General features: G+C 40.6%; 1 protein-coding gene across 3 annotated transcripts in view; it reads left to right on the top strand.

Moving 5' to 3' along the window:
• LOC122811822 (cyclic AMP-dependent transcription factor ATF-7-like) overlaps nucleotides 1-26,706 on the top strand; it is a 2,228,331-nt gene that overhangs the window by 903,610 nt on the left and 1,298,015 nt on the right. For all 3 annotated transcript variants that reach the window (XM_044083930.1, XM_044083931.1, XM_044083929.1), the window contains one exon: nucleotides 17,791-17,887. In XM_044083930.1, the coding sequence (XP_043939865.1) occupies nucleotides 17,791-17,887 (97 nt within the window). The remainder of the gene's footprint in view (nucleotides 1-17,790; nucleotides 17,888-26,706) is intronic.

Here is a 26,706-nt window from a genome sequence, read left to right as displayed (position 1 = left end):
CCTTTTTGGTGGTTCCAAAATTCAAAATGCTAACTCTTCGACAGCTTCTTCCTATGCTAGCCAAGGATGCCTGTCTGGCAACCCTAGACTTAAGGGAAGCTTACCTGCACATCCCAATAAGAGGATCCTGCAGACAGTACCTACGTTTCAGGGTGGGCTCCATGCACTTTCAGTTCTCTGCACTTCCCTTTGGCTTGTCTACTGCTCCCAAGGTGTTCACAAAGTGTCTAGCTCTAGCCATTGCATTTTCCAGGCAGAGAAATGTTCAGATTTACCCATACTTGGACGATTGTCTGATTCGGGCAGAAAGCCAGGACTTGCTATTACAACACCTGGGATTCGTAAAGAAACTTCTAACCTCACTGGGGTACACCATCAGCGAAAAGAAATCTCACCTAGTACCCTGCCAACAGGTTGTATTCCTGGGATAAAGTTTGAACACATCTTCCCAGATGGCATTCCTCACTCCGGGGAAATAAGTTTATTTCACAACCTACTTCAAACTATATGCCACAAAACCCCAGCTATCTGCAAGGAAAATACTGCAAGCTCTGGGGTTCATGGCCTCTTACTTTCTACTAATTCCATATGCAAGACTGCATATGAGGAAACTCCAATGGTATCTAAAAAGCCTATGGTGTCAACATTCTCAGGACCTGGAAACAATGATTTCTATCATTCCTTGTATAAAGACAGAGTTCCTCTGGTGGGCAGAGGCCTGCTACCACAACAAGGGACTCCTTTTCACTCTACCCCCTGCCGCCCAAACCCTAACAGCAGATGCATCAGACTATGCATGGGGGCTCACATGGTAGGACAGTGCATTCAGGGCAAATGGAACCAGAGACAGATGCACCTGCATATCAATCAAAAGTAAATGTTAGCTGTACAGAATGCTCTGACAGCCTTCAAAGACTGTATTCTTCCAGGACAACTGTTGGTAAAGACAGATAACACCACAGTTATGTGGTACATAAACAAGCAGGGGGGGGGACACACTCATACCCTCTCTGCAGACTAGCCATGGCTCTGTGAGAGACAGCCTTGAGCTACCAAGTACATCTACAAGTACAATTCCTGCCAGGCAAACTAAATTCACTGTCAGACGACTTAAGCAGAAATTTCATGGACCCACACGAATGGAAACTAGAACCCAAAATATTCAACCTCTTGAGGAACAAATGGGGGACTCCAGAGGTAGACGTGTTTGCCTGCCTTCAGAACTACCAATTGAACAAATTCTGCACAAGAACTCCCCACAGTCAAGCTTGGAAAGTGGATGCCCTGTCCTTTATCTGGGAAAGCCTCTCGGTTTATGCCTTTCCTCCTCTGCCTCTCCTCTCGAAGGTTTTACTAAAGATCAAACAGGACAAGCCAAGGACAATACTGATTGCACCAGACTGGCCACGCCAGCACTGGTGTACCCCCTCTTCCGCTGTATGACACTACTACAACCATGGCACCTGCCTCAGACCCCGTCCCAGCAGGCGGACCAGATTCTGCACCCTCAGCTTCAAACCCTGAACCTTGCACCCTGGCTAATTCCTTGAGCTCTTTTCTAGCATCCCTCAGTAAGTAGGTACTGGATGTCATTCTGGAGGCAAGGAGGCCTAGTACTAAAAATTCCTATGCTGAAAAGTGGAAAGGATACTGTTCCTGGAGCCAGGCTCAGGGGATGGGCACAACGGTGCCCAGCTTACCTGATATTCTACAGTACTTAACAGAAATGCTCGTCAAGAGCCTCTCCTTCTCGTCAATTAAAATTCATGCCTCTGCCATTTCAGCACATTATAATTCTGAGACACCCCTCTTCTCTCACCCCTTGCTAAAGCAAGCAATTCCTTAGAGGGGCCAAACATTTAAGACCCCCCAGGAGAGCTCCCACTCCAGCCTGGGACCTTAACTTTGTATTGGAAAAGCTCACTCTTCCCCCCTTTGATCCAGCTGCTACAGCAGAGTTAAAATTCTTTATTTGGAAAACATCCTTCCTTCTAGCCATCACTTCAGCAAGAAGAGTGTTTGAATTACAGGCCCTCATGGCAGTGGAACCCTTCATCATCTTCAATGCGGACAGGTTTTCCCTCAGGACTAATCCTTCCTTTATGCCCAAGATGGTGTCTATTGTGGCCCTAAGTCAGTCCATTAATTTGCCTACCTTTTTCTCTAATCCACAAAACAAAAGGGAACGAATACTGCACTCTCTGGACGTGCACAGACAACTTAGATTCTATTTGGACAGGACTACGCCTATCAGAAAATCTGAACAGCTGCTAGTTAGCTTTGCTGCAGGGGCAGAAGGGAAGGCCATTTTAAAGCAAACCATTTCCATATGGATAGCCCATGGAAAACCTACCCCACAGGGAATAAGATCACATTCCGCCAGAGCTGCATCTTCCTCTGCGGCATTTCTTAGAGGAGTCCCTACCAGGGACATCCTAGAAGCTACCTGGAGCTCTGTACATACCTTCACCAAGCATTACCACATTCCTATCTTTTCTAAATCCAGAGCTGGATTTGCCACTGCAGTCTTGCAGGGCTTAATACCTGGCCCTAATGCTCTTTAATTTCCTCCTCCCTTCCTTAGCTTTGGGAATCAACCCAATTGTGATGACAGCAGCAGTGAAACACGAAGAACATAGTACAGTTGTGTACACTTGCCATAAATGTAGATGTTCGAGTGTATTCACTGTTGCAGTCCTGGTTACCCTCCCTCCAGCCCCCTGACTTCTCTTGGCTCTACCTTTCCTTCTTGTTGGTATATTTATTTTTTCTTCTGTATTTGATTTTTGATAGGGTTTACCATACCATTTAATTGCTTCTTATTGTGGGGGCACCTGACATCTGCGGCAAGAAAAACTGATGTAATGGCGTCGGGTGCATGTTTTATACCTCTGACGTCAAGGAAGAAGCGACAGCATCCGACGCAGAAATCCAAAGACTCTGGTATTCAGGCCGGCTAAGGGCTACCTGCAGGCAGATAACCAAATGTGATGACTGCAACAGACATCTACATTTATGGTAAGTGTACACAACTGTACTTTTTGAGCCTGCTGCTACAGCAGAGTTAAAATTCCTCTCTTGGAAAGCAGCTTTACTTCTGGCCATCACTTCAGCAAGAATGTCTGAGTTACATGCCCTTATGGCTGTGGAACCCTTCATTATCTTCCATGCAGTCTGAGTTACATGCCCGTATGGCTGTGGAACCCTTGATTATCTTCCATGCAGACAGGGTTTCCCTCAGGGCTAACTCATCATTTATGCCCAAGGTGGTATCCAGTGTGGCTTTAAACCAATCCATCCACTTACCAACCTTTTTTCCTAATCCTCAAAATAAAGGTGAAAGGATCCTGCACTCCTTGGATGTGCACAGACAGCTGAGGTTCTACCTTGACAAGACTAAACCGTTCAGAAAATCTGACCAACTGGTAGTCGGCTTTGCTACAGAGGCAGAGGGCAAGGCCATTTCAAAGCAAACATCTCCAAATGGATAGCACACTGCATCCAAGCACCATGGAAAACCTGCCCCACAGGGATCAGAACCCATTCCACTAGAGCTACCTCAACCTCTACAGCATTTCTCAGGGGAGTCCCTACCAGGGACTTCCTGGAAGCTGCAACCTGGAGTTCAGTACACACCTTCACCAAGCATTACCACTTACCTATCTTTTCTAATTCCAGAGCTGGTTTTGCTACAGCAGTCTTGCAAGGCCTGCTAGCCAGCTGTAGCACTTCTTGACTGCCTCCACCCTTCCTCTGCTTTGGGAATCAACCCAAGTGTGATGACTGCAACAGTGAAACACGAAGAACATAATACAATTGTGTACCCTTGCCATACATGTAGATGTTCAAGTGTATTCACTGTTGTAGTCCTGGTTACCCTCCCTCCAGCCCCCTGACTTCTCTCTACTTTCTACCTATCCTCTTTTTTGGCCATATCTTATGGCAGTGGTATTTACTTTTTACTGGAGGTGTTCCACACCATGTAATTGCTTCCTATTTTGGGGGCTCCTGACATCTGGGGCAAGAAAAACTGACTTAATGGCGTCGGCTGCATGTTTTATACCCCTTACGACCTGACTTCATGGAAGAGGCAACAGCATCTGACGCAGAAATCCCAAGACTCTTGTATTCGTGCCGACTGAGGGCTACCTGCAGGCAGATAACCTAGTGTGATGACTGCAACAGTGAATACACTCGAACATCTACATTTATGGTAAGTGTACACAACTATACTTTTCTCTATGCATTCCTTCTCTTCCCACTCCTAAAAACGTCCTGCTGAAAATCCAGCAGGACAAAAAAAATCTTGTTGGTGACTCCCTTTTGGTCAAGACAACATTGGTTCCCCCTCCTTCTGCATTTAGCCAGGGCAATCATCACAAGTTACCTGATAGAGTGGACCTTCTCACACAGGACAAGGGATCCCTAATCCATCCCCACTTGGGAATCCCTGAACCTAACCCTGTGGGTGTGTTTTTATCGCTTTCAGACACCTTTACACTGCGGATGGGCTTAATGTCCTACAGCAGGCCAGGAAATCCAATACTAGGAGATCTTATTTGTCCAAATGGAAAAGATTCTCCATCTGTTGTCTTCAAAGACAGCTAGACCCATTTCAACGAGACGTCTTTTTAGTGCTGACCTACCTGTGTAAGTTGCCGCAAGCAGGACTGGCATATTGTTCTGTTAAGGCCCACCTAGATGCTTTTTCAGCTTGCCTGCCTGTTGACCCTCCTCTTGCCTCCCAACTTCCAGTGAAGTTATTCCTTAAGGGAATACTGCACCTCAGGCCCCCCAGGAGGCCAGTTCCACCCCCATGGGACCTGAACTACATTTTAAAGACGCTCACTGTTGCTACTTTTGAACCAGCATCAAAAGCCTCTCTAAAATATTGCACTTGGAAGACTGTGCTTTGGCTGGCCCTGACATCAGCTAGGAGAGTGTCAGAGCTCCAGGCCCTCATGGTCACCCCACCTTTCCTAATCTTCCACAAGGATAGAGTGACCCTAAGGACAAACCCATCCTTCATGCCTAAGGTGGTCAATGAGCTGTCCCTGAACAAATGTATTCACCTCCCCACCTTTTTTCTACATCTTCAGAGTGACGGTGAGAGAGTCCTGCATTCCCTTGATGTTCACAGACAACTAAGATTCTACCTTGACAAGACCGAGTCCCTTAGGAGATCAGAGTAATTATTTATCTCCATTCACCCCAGACCTCTGGGAAAAGTGGAGACAAAACAGACTATTTCTGCCTAGATTTCGAGGGCCGTCTCCTTTTGTTACTGCTACCTTGCAAACATCTAACCTCAAAAATGAAAGCCCACTCCACTAGAGCCATGGCTTCATCTGGAGCCTTCTTCAAAGGGCTGGACAGTGCTTCTATTCTAGAGGCAGCTACCTGGGCATCAGTCCATACCTTCACCAAACACTACAAAATTGACCATATTTCCAGGTCTAGAGCTGGGTTTTCCTGGGCAGTCCTGCAGGGGTTCTTGGAAAACAGTTCCATACCACCGTCCTCTTCTTCCCTTTGAGCTTTTGGCACTCACCCAAAGGTTATGAATGAATACTGTAACATGGGAATAGAAGGACATTGAATAATTGTGTAAAATCTTAGCATAACCGTAGATGTCCTTCTCTTCCATGTTGCAGTATTCTATTCCCCTATATATATATATATATATATATATATATATATATATATATATATATATATAAAATGTCTGTGTGTGTATGTTTTAAAATGTTGGATGACATAGGACTTGTGCAGCTATCCTGGGACTGGGGTCCGACTGAGGCATTCAGTTCTGAGGAAAGGCATATGCAGATGTCACTTTTATGGCCCACGCACCCTACTGCCATTGTCAGACGTCCAACGTACATTGCAGTGACTAAAGCTTTTGTTTACTGGCCGGGCGTTCGGGTAGCTAAGGAGTGGATAATCCAAAGGTTATGAATACTGTAACATGAAACAGAAGAACATCTATGGTTATGGTAAGATTTTACAAAATGATTCTTTGTTTGTCCTACACAGGATAGCAAGGAAAAAAAGTGGAAAATGTTGCCTCATCTAATGGTCTGGTCCTTCTCATAGAACATGAAAGTTCACTGTAAAGCTGACAGATTGGATGGTTTCACTTTAATCCTTCTAACCACATGTATTCTGAGGATATTTGTGTGGGAAACTAAGACATCTAGCACAAGGGAGTCATATGTAGCAAATTGGAAAATATTCTCTCTCCTCGTGTCAATCCACAGACTTGGCCCAGTAAAGCACAAGTATTGATGATACTTGCCTACCTGACCAAACCTTTATAAAACTGGCCTTTCTTCTGTGACTTTAAAGGTTTGTGCTTCTGCTACCACAGCCGGTAACAGCTTGTTCATAGGTTCATTGTCTGGCCATAAACCCCACTTTGTGCTGTAAGCCTTCAGTTAAAGTGTTGTTGCAAGGGTTTTTATGTCTTAGACCTCATAGAAAAAAGATGAGGTTGATTCAAAAACTAATAATTAATAATAATGATAATAATTCTGTATTATAAAGAGTAAGAAAATAGTTGCATTAGTTAAGTAATCAGTCAGTGGTCTTCAGGCCTTAAAGTGTGCCTACTGGTCTGTGGATATTATTACCAGAACAGTGTTGATATATATTCTTATAAAGACATGTGCCATGGAACCCAGCCCATCCTCCTGAGGTGAATCTTCTACACCTGTGGTCGTTGAATGTTTACTGTCCCCCCACTGAGTCCAGCACCCATTTTGTAATAACCAACGGAGAGGATAGTTTGCTTTTCATGTTTGAGTGTGAGGATGTACATTGTAATAAGGTGAAGGGCCAGGATGGCTGCTGAAATGTCCAGGGCTCTGTGGCAGTCACCCCTACCTATCTAAATCAAGGATCCAGGCATCCAAATCTCAGATGTCTTCCTCTTCAGGCTCCTTTCCTTATCTACTTCTCAGTTAAAAGATAGGTCCTTCCCCTCCAAGTTTCCTACTGAGGACTGCATCAAGGTGGCTTAGGACTTTGTGGCCTTTATACAGACCTGTGGAGAGGAAGAGGAAGCGTCTCCTCACAAGGGAGTGAGAATCTCAGATTTAGAGGAGGAATACCTAGCTTACACTTCCTAGAAACCTTCCACTCTGGGCTGTGACAAAACCACTGAAGACAACTTTTCCTCTGCATCGCGACCAGAGGATTCCTCATTTTATGATTCCATGTGTATGATGAAGTATCGCTTGAAATGGAAAGCAAAGGAGGTTTCAGATGCCCATCAGCATTACATTGCTATTTTAGATTTAAATGCTTTGAAGCCCATGGTCTTCCTTTCAGATTTGGAGGACTTACAGGCTGCCTTTCTTGCAGCATCCCTGGAACTAGACTTTCAGTCTCTGCTCCAAGGAAACTGGATTGGTTCTGAAGGTCCATGATGCCTACAAGCATCTTTACAAGACACCCATTGCAGATCCACTTTTCCCCTGAGCTGTGATAATCACTCTGAACCTCAGGAATGCATACCTACATAATCACATTCACAGGGAGCCATAGATGCTTTTATAGCTTTAAAACTGGGAGCTTTCACTGACATACCTGTTTGCCCTTTAGATTGACAACAGGTCCCAGGTCTTTCCCAAGTGCCAGGTTTCAGTAATCACCTACTTCTGTACCAGGGGCATTCACATTTACTTCTACCTGAAGGATTGTCTTAATTCAGGTCCATTTCAAGTTGAGATATAGAGGACACCAAATTTTATACTGAATTACTTTCAAAACCTCTGTTTCTTTCAACCTCCCTATGCCCAACATGAACCCATAACAGTGGTGATGATCATTTTATCACTGCTGCAGTAGCCTTAGTTATATGGCTTATATCCTGCTAAGGATACAAAAGCTGGCCAGCTTCAAAAGCTAGAGTGTTTTCCACATGCCCAGACTGTTAATTAGCTCTCATCATAATATGGCTATGGCCAATACTATAACTTTTTTAAGAGGAGTGACTATCCAGTCCATCCTGGGGCAGTTACTTGGTCCTCTGTACACATATGTTTCAAACACTACACATTAGATGATATCTCCAGAAGCAGAATAGGATACACAAGTGACATTCTGAATGTCTTCATGTAGCCTACTACTGGAAACCAACAGCTACCTGACAGCTGATAGGTTTGGGAATCATTCCATTGTTTATGGGTACTGCTGCAGTGATCCATAAGATGTGCAGTGGGGAAAATGACAGATGAGAGCTGGGTAAGGAACTTGTCACAGTGAATGATGGAGTAGGATCACTTTTGCAGTCATATCTGCCACCTAGCTTCCCCACTTTCTGGTTTAGACACCCTATGGCTGAGATAGGTAGCAAGTCACTTTCCATTCCCCCTGCCCTTCACATCCACCTTAATTTTAGGGCCACCACTCTTATTTCTTTTGTTTTTGTTTCCCAGCTGGACCTTGCATGATGACTCCTCTCCCTGCACCCAGTAGAGCATTTTGTTCCACAAGTTGTGAGCCAGTATTCCTGAGCTAGACGAGAGCCCCATGGCCCAGTTGTTCCTGCCTGGGAAGTCCTGTTGGCCCATCCATTCCCTCAACAGTAAGGTTCATAGTTGTGTACTAGGCTAATGGCCCTGGAACCTTTACAAGCCTAGCCCATAAAAGTGCCCTTGCATAGTGCCGCCCAATGTTGATTCCCAGTGCCTCTATCAAGTAGAGCCACTGGAGTGATCCAAAGGGTGAACTTTCTATTTCCCATCCACTCATCAAGATTTCTCTTGAAGAGGGCCAGTGAGGTGCTCTGCTTGACATGTATGGGAAGTCTATTCCAGAGCACTGGGTTATGAACCTGTCCCTCCAGCATGTTCTGTTGATTGTGGTAATGAGGGTGAGGTCTCTGGAGCATGTGGTGCAGAGAGATTGGGATTTCTTTAGATGTAGCATTTCTAACAGAGCTGGGTCAGAGATGGCTTTGTAAGTCGAGCAGAGATCGCCTCTTAGTAGACGATATGAGACAGAGAATAGCTGGAGTTCTTTGAGCCTGTCCATGTAGGACATGTGTTTAAGGCCTAGGATCCTCTTCATGAGGTACTTTTGTGGCCTTTCCAGCTGTTGCATGTGTCTAGTGAGGTACATGCCAAATGGGGCATTATACTTGATGATTGGCCTAATGAGAGAAGAGTAGAGAGAGATGATGACCTAATCATGTCAAAGATGTAAGAGTCTGGTGGTAGGGAGGTGGGTCACCTTGCTGGTCCTGTGGGGAGGCTACCCTCTTCCAGGGCAGAACACTCCTACTCTGTGGCAGCTCACTGAGCTCTTCTGTGTGCTGCATTCTGAGGGGAGCTTGCTTCTGCTTGCAGAATTCTCTTGGCTTGTGCAGCACATGCTCCCTTGGCTTATACTCCACAGGTGTAATACTTAGTGCTGTAGATAAATGTCATCCAAGTATTAAGCCAGAGCCACTTCTGTCCTCCCAGAATAAGCAAGCTGGCAGAATCCACTCACTCCCATCCTCCCCTCCCAACTTGTACCACTAATCAGACTTGAATTACCCCTGCCACATTCAGGTCTTTATCTCTGTATGCTGTAGAGCAGGTGGGCCTGCAGTCTTCATTTTTCTGGATCCTTGTAGCGTAGCTAAGATTCTCAGCATCATCTTGCCTCTGTGGCATTGAACTTCAGGAGGTGGATCTTAGTGGTACCTCCTCCTTGGTTGGAGAGGGTCCAGGAGTCAGATGGGGAGATCCTATTCTCAGCGTCTTGGGCAAGAAAGAACTAACAATGACATGGGTGGATACCAGTGTTGTTCCGAGAAAATTCTGATATCCCATAGATGCAAATATTACCTGACCAGGAGGGAGAAGGGTACAAAGATATGGAAGTTAAACCTGGTGGATGACTTCAAGACAGTCACCAAGGCCCTGGACGAGGGGAAATCTGTGTAAACGGCCTACCTAGACTTATCCAAGATTTCTGACACTATTCCCCACTCAGGCATCATCGACAAACTCACCCAGCCAGGTATCAACCCCTATATCATTAGATGGGTCGCTAACTGGCTTACCAATGGAACCCATGTAGTCAAAATAGGGGAATCCACCTCCAACAGCAGACCCGTAACCAGTGGTATTCCACAGAGATCAGTCCTGGGACCTCTACTGTTTGGAATCTATTTCACTGAAGTACAAGCAAAAACTAAAGGCTGACAAACCTTGCTAATGACTGCAAACTGGGAGTGGTCATAGAATCTCCAAATAATCTTAGCATCTTACAAGAGGGTCTTGCATAAACAAATGATTGGTACCAAAGTCATGGCCTTAAACTCATTGCAAAGAAAATGTATTATTGTCCCTTTCGGTAAGAGCGACATCCATGCTAAATACCACATCAGTAGCAGCACACTAAGTACTCACTCAGTGGTGAGAGACCTGGGCACACAGGTTGACAGCAACCTTACCTTTGATCACCATGTCTCCACAGAGGTAAGAAGGGCATTGTATATTGCTTATCTCATAAGTAAGAGCATTGCCTCCAGAAAAAAAAAGAAGTTATAACCTCCCTGTACTCTTCCCTCATCAGGCCAATAATTGAGTACAGCACCCCTTTTGGTATGTACCTTTCCAAGCACCTGCAGCAATTGGAGAGAACACAAAGGTTTCCAAGGGAAATTTTAGGTGTTTAGCATCTGTCCCATATGTTTAATCTGAAATCACTGTCACATTATTCTGTTTCATACAGACTGCCTTGCATATAAGACAGTCACTGACCCTGCTTTATTGGAAATGCTTAATATCCACAAGTCAAGTAGCACACAGGTTACTCGCTCTATAGACCTTAACCTGGTATGTGACATTAATAGAACCTGCTGGAGAGACAGATTTGTCTTGGAGAGGTTACCACACCTTTGGAACAGACTCCCACTTCATGTCTAAACAGAGCACCACATTGGCCCTCTTCAAATGCAGTCTGGATGATTGGCTGGGTAACTGTAAATTCACCCTGGAAGTTCCACCTGTATCCCTCTTGGACAAAGCAGTAGGTGCTGATCGTGGAAATAAGGGTGGAACTTGGCTAGGCTTGTAAGAGCTGTGGGGCCATTAGCCGAGTAACTTTCTATGATCCTAAGTCAATCCTTCTCTAGCAGACGCCCCACTGGTTGTGGCTGCTACAGCATGGGGGGGTGTTGTTGAGAGAGAGAGGTGTGTTTTTAGTTAGGTGATCATCATTAAGTGGCGGCTTGTAAGTAACTGAGGTGACCAGGACTTGGTTTTGCCAAGTCGGTGATAGTAGCTTCATTATTTTTTGTGTGTCTTTAAGCATAAGCATGCAAGGGAAGAACTTTGTATTCCCATGACCAGAGTGGGATTAGAGCCTAAAATAAAATGCCCTGACAGCTGTCTGGATGATGGCCTTCTGTAATTGTGTCTCACCCTATTAGGGAACAGATAGGCTTATTGATCGTAAGAGGACTGATGATTGGCAGACTGCAGGAGATAAAGACTTGGGGGTGGGAAACTGTGCTTCATACGTAAAGTTGAATAAGGTAGTAGCTGTTTAAGGTAACATTTATTCCGGTGCTTAGAATATTTATATATTTAAAAATTGTCATAGAGCATAAAGATCCCATTTGAATGTCTCATTTCACGGTGTCATACATAGTATGTTCTGTTATGTTCTAGTATGTTTCAAGTTTATGTAGTGCTACTGTGACTGCCATAGCCTACTGTCAGCAGTTCTTAGTTGTACAGTGGCCTGTTTGAATATGGTGACCGCAGTGCATGTTTGAATTCTTATCTGTACACTGCAATAGTATATGGTGTTCTTGAATAAAGTTATGAGCAATAGTTTTAGGAAGTTTTTAGTAACATGCCTGTCTTGTTTTTATGCTGTATTATCTTGCACTCTGGCTATTGTATTTAAACACAGTAGCAAGCATTAGATTTTGACTGCACTTTTTTTTTTTTTAATCTGCAGTTTAATAAGTTGGAAGTGAGGAAATTACATCACAAATGGGGAAATCATATACAATAGACAGCCTTGTAGTTCTGCAGCTGCTGCATGTTTAAGTTAAACTATATTATTTCTGTTTTCCTGTTGTTCTTTACCCTACCCCCCACCTTTCCATTAGTAATCTTGAAAGTTTCGATCTGTTTGAAAGCATTCTTAGCATTGTATTGATTACTCCATAAACCATTTAATAAAAATTAAATCAAATTGTTTTTCCATTAGGAAGTCACCTCATAAGTAATTTGTGTAGAGCAGCACTTAGGAAGGAGGAAGGACTGCACTAACACTACATTGAGGAGAAGGCCTTTTGGGGTCAGACAGCTTGCTGTGTGATACAGAGAAATGAGTCACTCATTATCCAGATAAAATTGAGATGATTTGTAACACAGTGAAAAAGGAATGACAAATTTATAATGCAGTGAAAAAGAAATGGCAAAGGCTTGTCTTAAAAAAAAATGTTAATTACCTTTTAGATTTTCTAAATCAGTTATTTTAGCATAGCTGATAGGAAAGGTTTCTGGAAATCTTAATATCTTAACTGCAAGTAAATATTCTCTTGGGGGGGCTGTTGTTTTTTTTTCATGCCATTATTTTCCTGAATAGATCGTTTTCATGAAAACCCTGATGTTTTCCCTAAAGAAGTGTAGGGATGTTTTTCATTTATTAGTCTGAAGATTTTATAGGTATTTTACAAAGAAAGATGTCTTAGAGAAGAGGCACTGTATTAAATTTAGCACGAAGAGAAAGAATCTGATCAAGCTGTCTGTCACTGTTCTATAAACACCTCGTAGCCAGGCACCTGTGGTGTTAACTTCTATAGTGTCATGCTAAATTTGGCATCATTCCTGGCAGACGTCTGCTAAGGTTTCATGTATTGCTGTATTTCCAGCAGAAATTTTAGATGTTCATATTCTGTTACTAGATGTAGATAGACATTTGACAAGTCCTGAACTGTACAACATATATATCTGAACTCTGTTAATACTGTATTCTGACTTAGACATTATTGAAAAAGTCTATGGTGAATTAGTTCATATACCCTGCTATTAAATTGCAAATATATAATGTAGATCTCCCGCGTGGTCTGGTGGACAAAGATCATACCTTGGTTCTTTAATAACTGATTTGCATCTTGTGCAAAGGCCTTGACATGACTTTACTGTTCAGTAAAACAATACAGTATATGTCATTACTGGAATTTCTACCGCAAGTTCTATTGCTTTTTGGTTTATTTCCACAACCTAAAAAACAATATATTCCGTAGAATATATATGTCCAAAACAAATATGTTTACTAAAAGCTAATGCATAAAAAGGAAGGTGCTCAATGCTTAAAATTTCTGGCTACCAAAAATGGTTTTAGGGAGACCCTATCATTAAGTCCTGAGCCTTTGTCTGCTTGTAACCTCAGGATCCATCTAATTTCCCTTTGTTCAGTGTAATTCTTTTGATTGCCTAGCCTGACATTCCTATATATCAGTTCTATCACTATAAACTTAAAACTATGTGTGGTTCCTTTGTCAATGATTTGTTTTGCTAAGGCATTATTTTCATCTTCCTTATTTATAGCATATATATGTTCTTTTACATGTTCCCTTAAGGTTCTGTTGGTCATACCTATATAAAAGGAAGCACATTTCATACACGTAGCTAAATAGATCAAATCTCGTGTCTTGCACTCTGCATACAAACTAAACTCATAATCTCTCCCAGTATCAGGGTGACTAAACTTATTATTCCGCATGTATGGGCATTGATTGCATCCCCTGCATGCGTATGTCCCTTTTCTAACTGACTCTATCTGTTTCTTCTCGCTACTTTCATAGCACAGCATACGTTTCAAAGATTTTGTATTCTTGTAGGTAAAGCTAGGGACATCCCCTACTAGTCCGTGTAATCTGTCATCCACTGTTAAAATATTCCAATTCCTCATAAAAATCTCTAACTTTTTTATTATTGTTTGTAAAAGATATCACAGGCTTATTAAGATCTGTTTTACCTCTTACTTCTTCATGTGTGTCTGAATCATGGTTACTACTATATTTGTAGGGTTTCCCTGTTGTAGTCCTCCTAACTATGTTGTCTTTAAATAAACAATTAGTTTCATTTCTTTTATATCCTCTTTCTTCAAACTCTCTATGTAACGTCTCAACTGTTTCTTGAAACCTGGAGTCTTGACTCGTAAGTCTAGATGCTGTTATTGCCTGTCCTTTTACTATATTACTATATATGTGGGAGGGGTGCATGCTAGTGCGATGTAATATGGAGTTTTTTCTACATTCTTTCCTATAAAGCTGTGTATGTATATTGTTCCCTTCTTTTGTAAGAAGTACATCCAAGAACTCTGTTTTCTCTGTTGAACATTTTCCTGTCAAGGTTAAGAAGTCTGTAGTTCCATTTATATAATCAATAAACTCTCGTAGTTTACATTCATCTCCTTTCCATAACAGAAAAACATCATCTACAAAACGTTTGTATAGCAAAATATTATCTTTATATATACTCCTCATTATATATGTATGTTCCCAATAAGCCATTATGATGTTAGCGTATGAGTTTGCACATGGGGTACCCATGGCCACCCCTTTCTGTTGTAGAAAATATTGTTCCCCATAGACAAACACATTGTTATTCAAAACAATGTCCATTAACATTGCACATTTTATTATTAAATCTCTTTTCATATTCTTTTCTATTAAGAACAACCTCATGTACTCGACACGTGTCGTTTGGAATTGAGGTAAAAAGTGAAGTTACATCTAGTGTCACCATATATCTAATCTCACTATTTTTATTTGGTAGGGTATATTCAGAGAAGCTCTCTATAAACTGTTGTGTGTCTCTGATTACTGTCTCTGTTTGTTCTACTACTTTCCTCAACTGTTTTTCCAAATATAGAGACAGTCTCTGTAAGCCATCCCTTACTTGACACTATAGGTCTCATTGGTGGGTCTCCCTAAAACCATTTTTGGTAGCCAGAAATTTTAAGCATTGAGCACCTTCCTTTTTATGCATTAGCTTTTAGTAAACATATTTGTTTGCGACATATATATTCTACGGAATATATTGTTTATAGGTTATTCAGACTTATTTATTATATAAAAAATTTTTTGTATGAATCTTTAGTTATGTAGGTTTATTTAGTTTTTGCATAGGTATAGGTCACTATGATGCATTGAGGTTTAGCTTTGAGCTACACCATAGATTTCTTACTACGTTATTTAACACATTTTTTAGTATGTTTTTAACAAAATTAATTGTACGTCATGATATGATAGCTTATGGTATTATTATTATACCTGCTTAATTTTTTTAGGCAGATATATGGTTTAGCTAGAATCCCGTAGTAACCTCAAAGCACTATGCACTTTATTATAGTCATTTTATGATCTTAGAGCTGTATAGTTCAAGATGTGTCATTAGATTTTGTATATTGATTTTTATACTAATTCCTTTATATGTTTTTATTTATACTTATATTTATATTATGTTTTTATGTAGAGGTGTTATATTATACATAATGCAGTTTTCTAGATATACTTAGTTATGTAGGTCTATTTAGTTTTTGCATAGGTATAGGTCACTATGATGCATTGAGGTTTAGCTTTATGAGCTACACCATAGATTTCTTACTACGTTATTAAACACATTTTTTAGTATGTTTTTAACAAAATTAATTGTACGTCATGATATGATAGCTTATGGTATTATTATTATACCTGCTTAATTTTTAGGCGGATATACGGTTTAGCTAGAATCCCGTAGTAACCTCAAAGCACTATGCACTTTATTATAGTCATTTTATGATCTTAGAGCTGTATAGTTCAAGATATGTCATTAGATTTTGTATATTGATTTGTATACTAATTCCTTTATATGTTTTTATTTATACTTATATTTATGTTATGTTTTTATGTAGAGGTGTTATATTATACATAATGCAGTTTTCTAGATATACTTCGATACATTTTACATCTTCATATGAGATGTATACTAGATAAGCATATGTTCTAGTAAGTTTTATAAACTTAGAAATGTCTTAGACAATAGTCACATGAATCATAGCTGAATTTAAGGAATAGTACCATCATACGGCCATATGATCTCATTTGGATACATTATTCATGAGAACAACACATGATTGGTTGTATAATGATAGAGAACAAGATATTTAAAGGGTGGTTAATTCAGTGTTTTTTAACAGTCTGATGAAGCATTCATGTGGAATGTGAAAGCGCTTACTGGGAACGGGTTGTTTTTGCTTTGTTATATTTCACTTCAATAAATGGTCAGCTTCTTATAGTCGTGGTGTGTCCTCAACTAGCTCTGTTTTTGGATTTCTTTTTGGCTGCTGTTCTGGAGGCACTTTACTCTTGCCTGTGATTGTTTCTTGGATACACAATATATATCTTTATTCTTCTAAGTTGTGATAACATCTACTCATACTTCATTAATGTACATTTTTGTATACTCTAATCTGTGTAGTGTTGGTTTTGTTTGTCCAGTTTCAGTTAATGTTAACATATTTTTTTTGTTTTAACTGGCACTCAACAACTGTCCATCATCTGTTTCTGGTGACCTTCTTTGATCTCTGGCTACCCAAAGCTGTTTCTTTGGCACTCACCTGAAATATTTTTGGGCCGGATAGGAGATCAGAGCATGCCAGTGCATCCAGCTGATGTGAAGAATTTTCCAGTTTTTGTCTTGTTTCCTAATGTCCATCCCCCTGACATACAACATGCAGTGACACCGTTCTATAGACATCTGCTGATGCTTCCCTGGCATTGTAATGGGTTGATGTACTCCCTTGTCTTCATTGAAGGTTTGCACCATTAATCAGAATACTGCCCCCCCCCCCCCCCCATGATAGGCAGACTGACCAAAGACCTCTCATTTCCTATCCCCCACTAACTCTTTAGAGGTTAGAATGCTGATTGGACCTGGATCTTCTGAGCTACAGTGTGAGGATACCATCTCTCGAAGTCATGGAGCTGCCATCAAGGTACGAATGATCTATGAGTAACTGGGGAGATTTTCTGTTTGAGCCTCTTCTGGAAATAGTCAATGCTTAGTTGACCAGCCTGATCACCATAATTCTGTTCATCTTAATGTAAAAAAAAAGTAAATTGTGATTATCATATTTCATTATATACTTCTTTTCTGCGCATGTGTGCACAAAAGTCTTAACTTTTGTTTCTTGAATTAACTTTTGCACTTTCTGAGAACAACTGTTCAGTTATCTAGTCACTATAACAATGTTATCTAGTCACTATAACAATGTCACTTAGATGGCTCACACCTATAAATCACTGCCCGGTGTGTTGGCAGATGCATTAAAGGCAGGCTACATAGGATTTCTGTGTGTAACATTTTGGTTGAATCACTAAAGCCATATCTGATCAACATCAGGAGATATGTTGAAGATATTAAGAACTTCTTAGAGATTTATTTACAACAGCACTAATGACATTTTTTTTTGCATGCTGACTCATGAAGATATGGCACAGAATAGCAAAACCTACACAGTACATCATGCCTTCCCTTGAAACCTGACTATGTCAGATAACTGTTTAGAAAACGGTCTCTGTGGAAAGGAAAGTCTGTCTCTTTTTTCCACTTTGGGTGGTGGTTCAAAGGCTAAGCCTAATTTAGTAAGCAGCACGGATGAGGCACTGTTACTCCAATACTGAAAATTAGTTTTCCAGTCACAAAAAGTTTAAGATTAACCTCTGATTGTTGGACTATTATTCCCTCTGTTGTAGTTTAAATGTATTTTTCTCGTTTGTTTCAGAGGTTTACAAATGAGGACCACCTTTCTGTTCATAAACACAAACATGAGATGACATTAAAGTTTGGTCCAGCCAGAACAGATTCAGTTATCATTGCCGGTATGTATGTGTCTCTGTGCTTATAATTTGCTACTGTAATGACCCCATGCAGATTTAATGACTGGAATGCACTTATTTTTTCTTGCCAGAATATGCAGATGAATGTATTAAATGGCTTTTTATTGTGCATTAAGTTTTTATGTAGTAGAAAATAATTTCTTGTTCTTCCAGTCCATTCTCACAAGTCAAGATGAAGGGACTTGGAATGAGAGAGCTATTCTTAAGGAGTGCTTTTGTTATTAAATAGAGCAGTGTGTTCTGGAATTCCCTTTCCTCCGTTGTTTTGTGTTTGTGCAAGCTGCCTGCTGGCCAATTTGTACAGGAAAGAGTTACCAGTTATGGGACAGAGAAACCTGGGGTCAGTGAATAAGCTCAACTTTTCTAGAATATCTTTTGGGAAGGGTTGCCTGAGCATTCCAGAATTTACTGTGTGAAAAGAAGATAGATATGAATGCCCTTTGATAAATCATGAAAGACCATATTGTAGGGTCAGATGAAGAAAAGTTCAGCTGCGCTCCAGGCAGTTTAAGTGTTGTCCTCTGGTACTGGAAATAAGCTGATTAAAATATGAAGTAAATAGTGTAATGGGCGGACTTTCCTTTTGCTGTCATCATTACTAGCCTGCTTTACCAGACTAGGTTTTCTGCTTTTGTTCTTGTTTCTTGTGTAGTATTGACTAGACTGTCTGAGAATGGAAGGCTGACCAGTCCAGTATTTAGGGCAAGGAGAGAAGTTTTAAGTGGATGAGTCTGAACCATGAGACGTTCCTAGTTTATTGAACGTGTGAACACTGAGGAGTAGTGTTATGGCAGCACTTTATGCTGTTTCCAAGTTCCAGATGAGTCCCAGCATCAGAAACTGGAACCCAAATGTGACAAATGTATACACTTTAAAACATAACTTCATTATGTGGTATAGCTGGAAGGAGTCTTGTTTCTCCATGGTCCTGTACAGTTTATCCTGATAGAACTTTCATACTAGATAGGCTGTGGAATTCCTCACAGCTGCTGCAGTCATTGGAGTTAAGGATAGAAAGGTGAGATAAAACCAAAGAAAAACAAAGCAAAATCTGAAATAGTTCTCCTTGTCATTTTGTTTTTCCTATCTAAAATAATGTACTTTTGGAGGGTATATGTTAAGTGAACTGACCATTTCCCTTGGGGGGGCCAACAGGTCATGGGGTTTAAGAGTGTCAAAAAGTTCTTCTGCATGTGTATGTATTGTGTTGCCCAGCTAGATCCACCAATGTGATCCTTGTGCTACTAAAAACACAGGCTGAAATAACTCATCCAGTAAAGTAAACCTGTATGACACAGAAGTTGAAAGGTTGTTCAAACACTGCCAAAGAACTTTGCCTCCAAGTTTTAGGATCCCACTGACAATAAGTATAAATAAAAACAAATGTGAAGTGTATATAATTGATTTATGAGATGAAAATGTTTTGAGTTCTGTCAGTAGATAGATTGTATTGAAGACCCAAAACAACACTTCTGATTATCTGGGTTTGTGAAAACTTAAAAAAAAATCCCCCAAAAGAAATAGTTAAATTGCCAACATATCATTGCGTTCACTTGTGCGTATATGTCTTCATGAAGCAGTGTCAGATGTAGGTAGCATTGATGTACTAGAGTACTTAAAAAAAAAAAAAAAAAAAAAAAAAAAAAGTCGGACTGATCAGTTCTGTATCACAGCCTTAAACATATTCAGTGCTTTTTTTCTTTTTGTGATTGATATGCATGTTAAACAGTGATTGTATTGTAGAGAATGAGGGGTGCAAGATACATAAATGATTTTCTTTGACTAGATATTACACTAAGGTTTTTTCTGTTAATTAGAAGCAGACTCTGTGGTCATTAGAAGATCACAGAAACGTATTCTCGCAGACTGTAGTAATATAGCCTGACATGTTTTATAGGTTGCGCTTTTGATATATTTTTGTTTCCTCCAACTCAGATTTTATTTAAAGATTTTTTCACCTTGAAAAAATATGATAATTTGCTGGCGTAGCAGTTTGAGAGTTTTACTTAACTTAATTAGAAAGCATAATGAAATGTGTGATGGTAATCTAAAATCATAATGATCTGTTTGATGGTAATCTAAACCTGAAGAGCCTAATGTTTATCGTACTATTAACTGTTGCAGTTCTTATCAGAAGAATTTACTTCCTACAGGTAATCAAAGGCCTGACCTGATTTCCAGAGCTCTACTTTCTCATTTGGATATCAGGACAGCGGTGGTAAAAGAGAATCTTGTCAAAATTGTATTTATTTTTTGTTGAAGTTTATTATAATTACCATGTCTTTGTAAGAGTGTACCTGCATCCATGCTGCTGTCTGTATAACTGTCCGCAGATGCGTTTTGAATTACCATGAAGTCAGTTCTCTCAAGACACTGCTTCTGTTTTTCTATTTGTTGTTTAGAATGTACAGTCTATATTTTTGTTTCATTTTTGGACTGTGTAGAATCACTTTCCTTAATGGCTTTATTTGTAGCTTCTTTAATGGGAATATGTAGAATTGTATTCCTATTCTAGCAAAAAAAATGGGTAGAAGGCTGTTTCTGTTGTAGTCAAGAATGTGTTGTTGGTGTTCCTTTTTCATTTTCCTCATTCCTGTTGAAGGTGTCTTTTCTGCACAAGTAAGCATGGATGCAGTAAAGTTGCTTTCCTTACCCCTTGAATATTCTAGGGGAGAATTTGTATATTATCCCATTGCAACATTTTGTAGTGGACTCTGTGCAGTACATTGCTTTTGTCCTAATTTGTAACTTTGGCAGTTTCCATGAGAATGGGAGGTGCACCTTTTTCTGTTCTGATTGAGATTGGGTAGTATATTGCTTCTTATTTGTTGTCAAATACCCATTGCATTGTTCATTTTCTGATTGGGAGGAAACTGATGGCTTATTGTTTGTGATGTTCTTCGCGTTTCACTGTTGCAGTCATCACAATTGGGTTATCCCTGCCATGGTAGCCCTCAGCCGGCCCGAATACCAGAGTCTTGGGATTTCTGCGTCGGATGCTGTTGCCTCTTCCATGATGTCAGGTCGTCAGGGGTATAAAACGTGCAGCTGACGCCATTACATCAGCTTTCCTTGCCGTGCGGCAGCCCGAAGCCGAAGCAATTCACAAGTGCCGGTCAGCTGCTACCTGAAATTTTTGTTTTTCGAGTTTCAAACCTGAAGTCTTCTAAAGCTAAGTACCCCGTTGGGGATCCTTTTTTCTTGCTCTAACCGATGTCAGAAAAATTGTCTTGCATGTGGAAAGCAAATACCTCACAGAGATTTCCATTCTTACTGCGTCAACTGTTTAGGCCCAGACCACAACGTTCCTTGCTGTCGGTTTTGTACCTTGTTCAACGCTGAACTATTCGTCTTCGGGCTGTCTTTGTCGCTAAATTCTTTCGCCCTCGTTCTCCGTATTCCGAAATGGCTTCATTAAGCCATCCAACTACCGATCTTCTGAAAAAATGCAAAGATAAAGACAGAGACAGACCGCCTAGGTCCAAAGCTGCCGCCGACGCTTCTCCTAAGCCAGTCGCCAGTTCGCTGGTACTCAGTGAGGCGCTTTCTAGCTTGGCCCCTGACTCTTTACCTCCTGCAAGGCTATGGAACGCATTAACAGAGACATTGGGAACCTCCAAACCTTGGACCCTACCCAGTTTGGTTTTGTTAAGGGCAGATCATACCTCCTAAACCTGGTGGACTTCTTTGAGAAGGTTACCAAGGCATTAGACGAGGGAAAGGAGGTTCACACAGCCTACCTAGACCTCGCAAAGGCTTTCGACACCATTCCCAATTCTAGTATTATAGACAAGCTCACCAGCTTGAACATAAACCCCCACGTCATGAGATGGGTTGCCAACTGGCTCATGGATAGAACTCACATGGTGAGAGTTGCAGGCTCTACATCTGTCTCTAAACCGGTTACAAGTGGCGTCCCCCAGGGCTCAGTCCTAGGACCCCTCCTGTTCGGTATATACTTCTCAGAGGTACAGGCAAGCATAGGAGGACTATGGCTGACCAAGTACGTAGACGACTGCAAACTAGGGGCCATAATTGATTCTCCGGCTGATACAGACACCCTCCAGATGGGTCTCACTGAGACAGATACCTGGTGTCAAAATCATGGCCTCAAGCTAAATGCCAAAAAGTGCATAGTCATCCCCTTTGGAAAAAACAAAGTACCCACAAACTACCACATAGGTGGTAGTCCCCTAAATACAGAAAATGTAATAAGGGATCTGGGGACCCAAGTAGATAATAATCTCTCCTTTGATAATCATATTGCCAGGGTGGTTAGAAAATCCTTCTATGTGACCCACCTAATCACAAAAGGGTTCGCATCTAGAACAAAAGATGTTATTGTGCCTCTCTACTCATCACTCATTAGACCCATCATAGAATACAACGCCCCATTTGGGATGTACCTTACAAGACACCTGCAACAGCTGGAAGGGCCACAAAAGTACCTCACCAAGAGGATTACTGGCCTCAAACAGATGCCCTGTGCAGCACGACTCAAGAAACTCCAGCTGTACTCGGTTGCATACCGCTTACTCAGAGGTGATCTCTGCCTGACATACAAGGCCATGTCCAACCCAGAATTGATGGACATGCTCCACCTAAAAAAAAAAACAAATCCCAGAGAGCCATACGCTCTAGAGATATAAACCTCACCACAACGATAAATAGGACATGCTGGAGGGATATATTCCCATCCCAGAGACTCCCCATGCTTTGGAACAGGATTCCAATATACATCAGGCAGTGCCCCTCACTAACACTCTTAAGAGAAACCTTGACGGGTGGATGGAAAACAGAAAATTTACCCCGGGGATCACTGCACTGGCTCTGCTGGACAGTGGCGCAGGAAACTAATGGCTCTGGTGGACAGAGGCACAGATAACTAATCTAAGGGGGTGGCGAAAGTCAACACATTCTGGCTAGGCTTATAAATGCCCTTGGGCAGATAGCCTAGTACTTGCCTATGAACCTATGCTCCCAGAAAACCTGATAGGTATTACAGGGTTCCTGACTCTCACAAGTTCCTTTTCAAAAAATCTTACTGCGGATCCTGAGACCATTTCACAGGGACCCAAAGGCATTAAAGCTACTACTGCTTAAAATCCTACCCCCTCTGATAGAGACTCCAGGGCCCTGGATAGATGGGGTAAGAAGGTATACACTTCTGCAACTTTGGCCATTAGGGCCTTAAACTGCCAGTTTCATATATTAAAGTGTCAGCAGCATATTATTGGATTGCTTAAACAGAAAATGATGTTAATTCCTGATTGTGCTGAAAATAAGGATTTACAGGATTTATTGCATTCTGCTGAACAAGTTGGAAAACATACTTTGCAATGTGGTTTTGATTCACTTGAGGCATCTTGCAGGGCTGCTGTCACTGGGTCTGTGCTTAGAAGGCATGCTTGGCTTAAGGAGCACTCCTTGCCAGATCATGTTAAAGCTAAATTACTGGATGCTCCCTTAAATTAGGACCTTCTGTGTGGCAATAAGGCAGCAGAAGTTCTTAAAAAGATGGAGGAAAAAGCTAAATCTATGCAAACTGTTAAAGATTTCTTACAAGTACAACCTCCAAGATTTAGTAGCATTGGCCTTCTAAGAATTGGTCCTTTCCTGCCTCTTCCAGGCCTTCTCAGTCCAAACTCAGATCCAGCAGAACAACCAGACTTCAGTCCCAGGGTACGCACAGGACTAAGCAGTAGGGGGCCCCCACTTCCAAATCTGGGAGCATTAAAACTCCCCCCTATGGTAAACTGTCTCAATGACTTAACTCATTCACTCCGGAGCAGCTCAGGAAAAGCTGCCTGCTTAATTCCACCATAGGAACAACAGTGCAGCCTGAGCTCATTTTCAGAAAATCCATTTGTAATACCATACAGAAAACAAATGTTCATAACTCTTTAACTATAAGAGCTAGACTAAAAATGTAAATGCAAAAGTTGTTCAGCAGACACTGACCTTTCCAACAGTGTAAATGTTGATAGTGCATATCAAAGTCATTATTAAATATTTGGCAAGGAAGGCTGATATTGTGCATATTTTTTACCTTTTTGGAAAAGCAAAGCACAATATCTTGGTCAATGTACCATGCAGACCCATACAATTTGAATTTAATTTGTTAATATGAATGTCAGCTTTAAAATGATACCTTAACCATTACTGTGGGATGCTCCTTTCTTGAAATATTCACAGTAATATGATTAATATATTATTTCTCATAATTGATAAATAAACAAAGCATAATATCTCATCACCTGTAACAGACAGAGCCTACATATCAGTGTAGAAGTTGTGCATCAGAATGTCAGCTTCAGAATGATGCATCATTTGTGTGATCACCATGTTCCCTTGCAAAGATATGAGCATAATAATGAGAAGTATTGTAAATGTATAATTTTCATAATCGTACAAGACTAAACAAACTGTGATATTTGTGCATGTGTACAGTGCACAGACACAGTTCTTTTACCATGTTGTAAGGAGTAACACTATCTTCAAAATGAGGTATTACTTGGCACACTGACATGCTCCCTTGCAAAGTTATTTACCAAAATATGAAAAAAATAATAGTTTCCATAACCTAATTCCAAACAAACTTTGATATCGGCATATGTGTCCAACATACAGGCACAATTATTTTACCATGTTGGAACCAGCAGTACTGTCTTCAAAATGAGGTGTTACTTGGCACATTCAGATGCTCCCTTACAAAGAAATCTACCAAAATATGAAAAAAATTAATAATTTCCATAACCTAACTCCGAAACAAACTTTAATATCTGCATGTGAGTACAACATACAGGCACCATTCTTTTGCCATGTTAGAACTATCAGTACTGTTTTCAAAATGAGGTATTACTTAGCACATTCAGACGCTCCCTTGCAAAGTTATTTACCAAAATATGAAAAAAAATCATAATTTCCATAACCTAGGTCCAAAACAAACTTTGATATCTGTACAGGTGTACAACCTAAACGCACAGTTCTTTTACCATGTTGGAACTATGAATACTGTCTTCAAAATTAGGTATTACTTAGCACATTCAGATGCTCCCTTGCAAAGATATTTACCAAAATATGAAAAAAAAAGTCATAATTTCCATAACCTAAGTCCTAAACAGACTGTGATGTCTGCACATGTGTACAGCATACAGACACACTTCTTTTATCATGTTGTAAGTACTAACACTGTCTTCAAAATGAGGTATCACTTGGCACAATTACATGCTCCCTAGCAAAGTTATTTACCAAAATATGAAAAAAAAATCATAGTTTCCATTACACAAGTCCTAAACTAACTGTGATGCCTGTACACGTGAATAGCATATAGACAGACAGTTTGACATCTTGTAAGTTATAAATACTGTCTTCAAAATGAGGTATTGCTTAGCATGTTGAAATCTTCCCTAGCAAAGTTATTTAAACTATTACAAAATATCATAGTTTTCATAACCTAAGTCCTAAACAGACTGTAAGATTTCTACATGGGTACAGCATACACACACTGTCTTCGTAATGAGGGATTACTTAGCACATTGGCATGTTCCCTAGCAAAATGCAATAAACTGTAAAATGAGAGAAACAAACTAGTGTGTGTGTGTGGGGGGGATGACTCCACATAGACAAAAACACAAACTTGGCTTGTGCATTCATCAGTGTGATAATGACTTCTAGTTATGTGAATAACAGTATCAGCTGCTGAGAGCTTTACCTGACAAGTGAGAATGACTCAGTGTTATACTGTAACTGCACCTATTGTTAATGTGATAATGACCTGCATTTCATTCCTGAAAGGTTCTGCATGCTCAGACACAGGTGATAATTGCTGCACATAACCTGTGGAAGAACCCCACTGGCATTTGCCTGCCAACTATTTGCAAAACAACAAAGAGACATTTCAAAACATCAATGTCGGCCAGTCGAGAAGCAGATGACATTCCCATAAGAAGAAGCAGGCAAATACCAAACAGGCCACCCCAACTGTCTATGATAGACAGAACAGCACTAAAACCCTGTCCCCATGCGTGGCCCTTCGTCCGACTGTCATATCTGGGCCTCTCCAGATGTAAGTCTGTGATGGTTTGATTTCCATGGTAATTACTTTGTGGTCGGATCTAACCAGGGAGGAATTGACTACTGGTGTAGAGCAATGGTTGCCCATGTTAGTAATAACCACGTTAAGGGTGTTGCATCTTGTATTGGGGATAAGATTAAGCTGGTCCAGGGCACTGGAACTGATGAATTCTAGGAACCGTTGGCCCAGTGCATTGGTGCTCGAGTAGTTTTCCCAGTTGAAGGCCATTTTTATTATGGACATTTTATTATATAAGATACAATCCACGTGTGTAAAATCTGGCAGTTGAATAAGATAACATTGCATCAATGTCACTTCTAAATTACATGAACTAGGATCTAGTGCCTACCTCAGATGCCATCTTTGTAGAACTAGATAATTGTTTCATCACCCACCTCTCATGTAAACCCCCTGGGATAAGCTCTGGCTCTGATTTTATTAGCAACCAGCCCAAAAACAACCTCACTGACACTTTAAAGCAAAATAATAAAAAAGAGCAATAATCTAATTATAAATCAGACAAGTTATCTTTCAGCTAATGACGTAATCTGGTTTAACTTCTTCTCAGTATGCAAACAGGTTAATAAACAATAAAAAAATGTAAGTCACAGCCCTTCTTCATTACAAGACAAACTAATCAAAAACAGCCACCAAAAATTAAATAAGCATTTGCTGTTCATGTTCTTCTCAGATAATTCAACAGCTATAAGTAGGTCAGTATAAA

This window comes from Protopterus annectens, chromosome 9.part0, assembly GCF_019279795.1.
Source record: "Protopterus annectens isolate FY-2018-M chromosome 9.part0, PAN1.0, whole genome shotgun sequence".
NCBI lineage: Eukaryota > Metazoa > Chordata > Ceratodontiformes > Protopteridae > Protopterus > Protopterus annectens.
The sequence above is the reverse complement of the archived record's forward strand: the minus strand, read 5'-3'. Positions and strand labels throughout refer to the sequence as shown.